The following is a 7,394-nucleotide window of genomic DNA, read 5'->3' on the forward strand; positions in this document are numbered from 1 at the left end:
GCAAAGGGAAGCACAAGGCGTGGGACAGGGACTGCCCTACGGCAGAACAGCAGCGGCTACGCGTACGCGAGGCGTACGCTCACCGCCCCCGACAATTTGAGGTCCGCGGCTACTCGGACGGGTTATCTAGTGAGGGCAGGCTCACACCACCTATCTCATTGACCAGCGACGGGTTTACAGTTGTACGACCCCGGGGCCGCCCCCTAGGCGGATCGCGAGTGGAGCAGGAGCGAACCGAACGGTCTGCGTCAGCAATGCGCAGCTTCCTCACTAAGGGACGTACGAACGAAGATATACCATCGACAGCTTAATGGTAGTCTCTATTCTCTACTGGAATATCGCAGATTCAAAGGCGAACGCAACGCTAGCACTGGATAAGGGGGGTGACTATGATATAATAGCGGCTCAAGAGCCATGGATCAACCGGCGGACGAAGGCGATTTATTGCCTGAAGTCGTCCAGGTACGAAGTAGTGTACAGCAGCGGCAGAGCTGCGCTATATGTCCATAAACGATACGACGTGGCTACGTTGCGACCCCGTACCGGGATGGACTGGAGCAATATTACGTTCGGGGCAGGCCCGGACGCCCTTACGATCTGGTCTATCTATTCACCAAACCAGACCGGGAGCCGCTGGGTCAGCCCGCTCCAAGACCTCCCTAATGGGGCGCCGGAGGGGACACAATTCCTCGTGGGGGACTTCAATACACATCACCCGCTGTGGGACGTCCACGGACGGTCGTCACGGGGCAGCGACAACGTAGTGGAGTTTACGCGACGCTGGCGATTAGAGCTCGTTACGCCGTTCGGGGAAATCACACGGCAAAGGCACAAACAACGAGACTCAACTATCGACCTAGCCTGGGTGACGAAAGGGGCTAGGATTGATTACGATGGGGACCCGGGCCTAGAGGGCTCAGACCACAGAGCGCAAGCGATTAGGGTAATATCCAACGGGGAAGCAGTCAAGGAGGGCCGCCGCAGTGTCGAATGGTGGAACTGGGCGATGGCGGATAAGTGTCTCATCGTAGCCGAATCAAGCCAGAGATTTATGAATTATTTGCCGGTTGAGACGATAACGGAGTTGGACCAGGCTGTTGACTTGGTTATCCGGAACCTCCAAGAGATTGCCGACGTGGCGGTCCCGAGACGCACCGTTGGCCGAGGCGCTGGGGTCCCGTGGTGGTGCCCGCAGGTTAGCAAGGCTTGCGCTGAGACGAAGAGACGACGGCGGGACTACCTCCAGGCAAGGTCGCAGACCAACTGGGACGAATATACAAGAGCCGGCCAAAAACAACGGCTCAAAATCAGCGAAGCGCAGACGCGTAGCTGGCACAAGAAGCTCGAGGAGACGGCGAAGGATCACAAAAGCCTATGGGCACTGCAGATGTGGGCTAGGCTACGGAGCTGGGCCCCCCCTGAGGCCCACGGGTTGCCAGATCTCCGGAGGGACGCCGGCGACACGCTTACGGCACGTACACATGACGAGAAGGCAAAATTACTAGCTGAGAGGTTCTTCCCAGACCCGTGTATAGATCTATCGGACCTCGATCGCGGCCTATTACAGACAAGACCAGAGCTGAACGTCCCTAGGGAGGTGAACACAATGGATATCGAGTCTATCATCAAAGGAACGGCTGCTTGGAAGGCTCCCGGCGACGACCTGATCCCCACTGGCCTGCTAAAGGCCTGCGCTGAACCCCTATGGGAGATCCTAGCGGATCTGGCAACAGCTAGCTTTAGGCTGGGGTACTACCCGGAGCGCTTCCGCTCAGCGAGGGTGGTTGTTATCCCTAAGCCTAATAAAACGACAGCTCAGAAGCAGACCCCTGGCGGCTGGCGCCCCATTGCCCTGCTTAGCACGGTAGGGAAGGTAATAGAGACGGCGATGAGCCAGCGTATCACCAAAGTAGCTGAGGCGGCTGGCCTACTACCAAACGGCCAAATGGGTAACCGCGCTGGGAGGTCCACCGAACTGGCAATACGTATAGTTGAGGACGTGGTCTATACGGCGTGGAGACGCGGGGGCATCGCCTCGCTGCTACAGCTGGACATCAAGGGGGCATTCGATACGGTCAATTACAGACGGCTGATTTCCATATTAGCCCGGAAAGGCTACCCGGAGTGGGTTCAGGAGTGGGTACGCAGCTTCGTGGAGGATAGGACGGTACGCCTCCGGTTCGACGGCAAGGAGTCAGAGCCAATCCCCCTACGAGCTGGCGTCCCCCAGGGGTCACCGCTATCCCCGATACTGTTTATATTATACATTTCAACGCTGTACGAGGAGCTAGCGGAGCAGCACCCACTACTTTTGGTAGTCGGGTTCGCGGACGACACGAACCTGCTAAGCGTCGGCACCGATCCAGACACGACCTGCCGCCGATTGGAGGGCGCATGGGCTACGTGTCAGCGGTGGGCAGTGAGGCACGGGATGGAGTTCGCCCCTGACAAGAGTGAGCTAATGCACTTTACTAGGGCCCGAGAGCCCTTGCCGCAAAGTATTCGCCTTGGGGACGCCACAGTGTCGCCGGTAGTCTCAGCGAGGTTCCTAGGAGTCTGGTTCGACCGCAAACTGACGTGGCACGCCCATGTTGAGCGTGTTAAAACAAAAATGGCAACTCAAAAGCTAGCCCTGACAAAGCTAGTCAATATGTCGTGGGGCTGCGATCTTATACGGGCGAGGCTGTTATATACGGTGGTTATCCGTAGCGTGATCGCCTTCGGGGCGACTGCGTGGCATACTATAAGTGAGGAACCGGCAGGGCCAGCTAAGAGCCTGATGGGGATACAGAACGAGTGCCTCCGGGTAGTCTGTGGCGCCCACAAAGCGACGCCGGTTCGCCACCTGGAAGCAGAAGCAGCAATCCCGCCACTAGACCTCTATCTTAGTGCCAGATCAGGACGGAAAAAATAGGACTAGCAGCCTTCTTATTCAAGACAGGGGCTTTTGGCGTGTACTCGCCGCTATGCCGCTGTGGCGACGCCCCTGAGACGACAGAGCACGTAATCCTCTTTTGCGGGCTGTTGGAAGGACCGAGGGAACGATTACGGGCCGCTATCGCACCACGGCCACTATACTCTCGCAGAGACCTCGCAACAGCAACAGGAGAGCCAGTAGTTAGTGGGACTATTGTAAGGTGGCTGCTAGGGACGGGTCGGACAGCTTCAAGGCCCAGATAGCATCGATCTTCTCAGGGGGGACTTTGTTGGTAGGTTGAGAACCAACGTAGTATGGTAGTGAACGCAACGCAGTCGCCAATAGGGCGAACCGACGACGCAGCGTATGTATTTAGTCCAGCCATTAGGGCACGGTTTGACATACGGGAGTACTAGTAGAGGTACCGGGGGCTTCGAGCCTACGGCGTATTTAATAATAATAATATTTTCGCTTTGCCTTAAGCTCACTGAAAAAGACGAGTCAGCTCCAAGTCGCCACTCGGCTCACACAATATTACGGTCTCGGAGCGTCTTCGTGAATAATGAGGTGGATAGGCTATCTGTTGTGGAGAATTCTTCGCCGTTATACTCAACGGACTTCAAGTTCAAAAACGTCAATCTTGAAAGCATCCATTTCTATCAATACATTATCATTACCTCTCCCTTTTTTACGAACAGCCCGGGTATAAGAAATGGTGTCTTCTTCTCAAATCAACTCATACTTAAACAAACATAGACCGATTTCTCAATTCACGACAAACTCTCTTGCTTGTCGTGTTCAATGAGCAATGCCCAAGATGAATTTTTTCCACAATCGAACAATTTCGAGTCGTTGGTGTTTTAAAACATCAATCCATCGTATGGCTTCACCTTCTTGACGTTGATGTTCTCCCACATGAAGGTGGATCCCCACGTAATTGAGTACAGGCAGACGGAAGTGATGAGCATGTATCGTTGCGTCTCACCATACGACCGGTTGATGGCGTCGCGGGTGGGAGAGCCGATGGGGTAAGAGGATTGGACAGTAAGGTCCCCATAGATGGAGACCAAATCGGCCTGAGCATCGGCGGGCAAGTACTTCGCTAGCTTCTTGGGGAAAATTCCGGTCCACATGCCGGCGGCCATGGCGTATCCAACGGCGCCGCCGATTCTGGCCACAAGGCCTTCGATAGCGAGAATGGCGGGAATGTTCTGGTGCGCCGAGACAGCCATGACGGTCATTTGTTCGCAGATAACGAGGGTGCCACCACCGAAGGCGATGAAGATATGGCACATGACAATGAAGCCGATGTTGACGTCGGGCTGACGGAAGTGGATCATGAGGCCGACACCGAGAATAGTCATGGGCACACCGAAGTAGACGGCGGGCCACTTCAGACGGCCGTTATAGCGAATGATGACGCCCATGACGAGAGCCCAGAAGACAGAACCGATCGTATAGATGTTGCCGATGTAGGTTGCGTTGGTGACGCTCTCGTTGAACACGACGATCAGGAAGGAGTAGAAGTAGGTGTCCCACAAGTACCACGAGCAGTACAGACTGGCTACCATGGTGAAGGTGAAGAAGACGGTGCGGTTCTTCAGCAGAGGCCAGGGAAGGAAGGTGATAGGGGCGAAGTACTTCTCCCAGACGACAAAGGTGATGACGAGGAGCCCGCCAAAGATGAGGAAGCAAATGACGAGAGGGGAACGCCATTGCAAAGGCTGGTTAGAGAACAGGCTGAAGGAGAGCAGGAAGAGGGCCAAGCCGGTCATGATCAAAAGCAGGCCGATGACGTCGAACTCGCGACAGTAGTAGAGGAGATTCTCGACGGGGCCGCGACCGTGGGGGGTGACGTGGATCAGACCTTGCTTCTCGGCCTTCCTCTGGTTGTAGTAGAAAAGGATAGCCAGGGGCAAGCAAATGATAGGGAAGATAATGGCCCAGATACCAAAGCCCCAGCGGAAGCCGGCGGTGGCGAGGAGGCGTTCGCAGGCAGGCCCGTAGACCCATGTGGTGATTAGGTAAGGGGAGGATGCGTAGGCAATCCACCAGGCTCGGTTCTTCAGCTGGGATGTGTCGGCAATGAAGATGGTGATAGTGAAGTCAATGCAAGTGTAGCCGATCTGGTAGAAGACCTGGGCGGCGCAATAGGTCTCGACACTGTTGCAGCCGGCCATCATGACGAGGCCTAAGGTCATGCACAGAGAACAGAAGACGAAGCCCTGGGGTCGGCCGAAAATGTCAAGGGACTTGGCGTAGGGCAACTTGATGAGACCCGACATTATGCTGGCAAGGATGCCAGTGGTGGCCGTCAGGGAGTGGGCGGAGAAGTTGCTAGTGACATAGGGAGTCAAGGTGCCTGCCATACCGGAAGAGAAGGACTGGGCGAAGCTGATGAACCAAATCCTATTAATTGCATTGTTAGTTGTGCTTCTTTGCCATGTTCCTTCCTTCTGTGTCCCCGTTCCCTGGGGTACTTTCGGACTCACAATATGTAAGCGGCAATCAAGTGGTTCTTGGACCAGACCTTGAGGGTGGCCTCGGCGGCCTGGACACCATACTGCAGCTCCTTTTCCTTTTCCTGGTTGGAGTTGGCGTCGGTAGACGGGACACCTGACTTGGCGCCCGTCTCAGTGTCAACAGCATCGTTGCCGGTGCTGTGGCCCGTGTCGTCTTCGGCGATCTCGGGGGCTTGGTTCTTGTTGGCTTTGAGCCCGAGAATTCCTCCGCGGAACTTCATGTTGGGTTGACGGCTTGCGGTTGGACGACGACAAGAAGCAGGATGGTGAAGCAACAACAAAGTGGCAAGATGGCGCTGTCCGTGTCCGAGGAAGCAAGGGAGCAAGGCGAGGGAACATGACGGCTTGGAGCCATGGTTTAAGTATTTAATCACCCTCAAATAACTCTGGACCCGACGCGGCGAACCGAATCCACTCCGAGGACGACTTGAACCCTGTCAACCTACGCGAACTCAGGAAACCGAGGAAAGCGTGCCGTGAGAAAGCACACCTCCACGAGTTTCCATGCGTCCTAACCGCATGCGGGCAATGGCAGCCGGTCATCCAACCAGTCTCCAGTCGTGGGTGACAACTGGTTGGGTTCCCAGTGGCGCCCAGTGGGAAATAACTTGCAAGAATTTTCAGTGGGCTGCGACTTTGCAGGGTGGCCAGACCCCAGTCTCGTCGCTTCATCAAGCCGTCGCAGTGGAGCTGAAGCGCAGCCGTGGTTGGTGGTGATGTTGTGGAAGTTGGCCTCCAGAGGATCCAGAGCCGGTCGCGGCCGGGCCAGTGCGCTGTGTTGGGCATAGTACCCGCAGCCCAGTTATCTTATCAAGGGTTATCAGATCATCAGATTTGCAAAGATCAATCTAGATGGTGCATATGGGGTGGGTGCTCGGCAAGCCATAATGATCGGTGGTGGGGCTAGCCGGGTACAGATACCGAAAGGAGTTTCGTGCCTCCGTGCTTTTCAAACCGACCTATTGGCCTACTCCGGCCTATCGTCTGTGACCAAATGACTTGTCACGTTTCCCTCGTTGGGAACGGGACTCTCTGGAACCTTGTCAAGCATGTGCATACAAGTACATGATGCCTTGTGCATTCTGCCACAGCAACAACCTCGTTTCTCCGTTTTGACCGGTAGCGAGCCTGATCCATAGGCCTACACCTCCCCAGGGATTATATTTGTTAATGCAGTGACTTACCAGAGTCCTAGCCAATGCACTTAACCCTTTTTAGGTAGAGATTGCTTTTCTAGTAACTTGTACGGAAAGTAGTATCTATATATCTAACAATACCGATACGTAGTACTAAGTACCTTAGTGTAAAAACTGATCGTGCTTTTAAGGCTAAAATAGTAGCTAGTTTTGTGTTAATAGCTCAGTTTTACTGTGGGCTGTTTAAGTAATAGGCGTCTAGTTGTCTAGACTAGATGCGTATAGAAAACTAAATTAAATATAACGTACCCTACGGTCTAATTAAACACTTTCCCGTATTTCTATATAACCTAGGTTTATGCCTTATTTTCCACCTTTTACTATAGTACGTTATTAGGAAGAAAGCGATATTTAATTAGCACTTTAAGCGCCTTAACATAACCTAAACTAAGCGTATAATCCGTAGTACGCATCTGTAATATCCCCTATATAACCTTACATTACTATTATCTCGGCAGTATTTTACGATAGCATATACGATTATTAAAGTAAAAACTCACTTATTCCGAAGACGATACGATCGTACGATATATAATCGACCTAAATTTATAGTTATTACCTCCTCAGTTAATCGTGTTAAAGATAAAGTGAATCGACTACTATACTAACGCGACGGGGGACGCATTAGCGTTAATTAGGCTTCGATCTTCGTACGACGATAACTAGACCTCTAGAAGCGCCTTAATCGAAGAATAGACTACTCGAGAGTTTTCTACGATTCCTAACGCGTATCACGCGTAGTTTACTCTCGTACGTAAT

The 7,394-nt window shown here is 53.4% G+C and overlaps 1 protein-coding gene across 1 annotated transcript; it reads right to left on the reverse strand.

Moving 5' to 3' along the window:
• Window positions 1–3,777: 3,777 nt before the first annotated feature.
• On the reverse strand, window positions 3,778–5,660 carry BCR38DRAFT_341994 (uncharacterized protein; the record flags this gene model as incomplete). The annotated part of the gene is made up of 2 exons (XM_040855914.1): window positions 3,778–5,326; window positions 5,410–5,660. The coding sequence occupies 2 exons, from the start codon at window positions 5,658–5,660 to the stop codon at window positions 3,778–3,780; spliced, it is 1,800 nt and encodes a 599-aa protein (XP_040715935.1).
• Window positions 5,661–7,394: the final 1,734 nt, after the last annotated feature.

This window comes from Pseudomassariella vexata, assembly GCF_002105095.1.
Source record: "Pseudomassariella vexata strain CBS 129021 chromosome Unknown BCR38scaffold_6, whole genome shotgun sequence".
Lineage (NCBI taxonomy): Eukaryota > Fungi > Ascomycota > Sordariomycetes > Amphisphaeriales > Pseudomassariaceae > Pseudomassariella > Pseudomassariella vexata.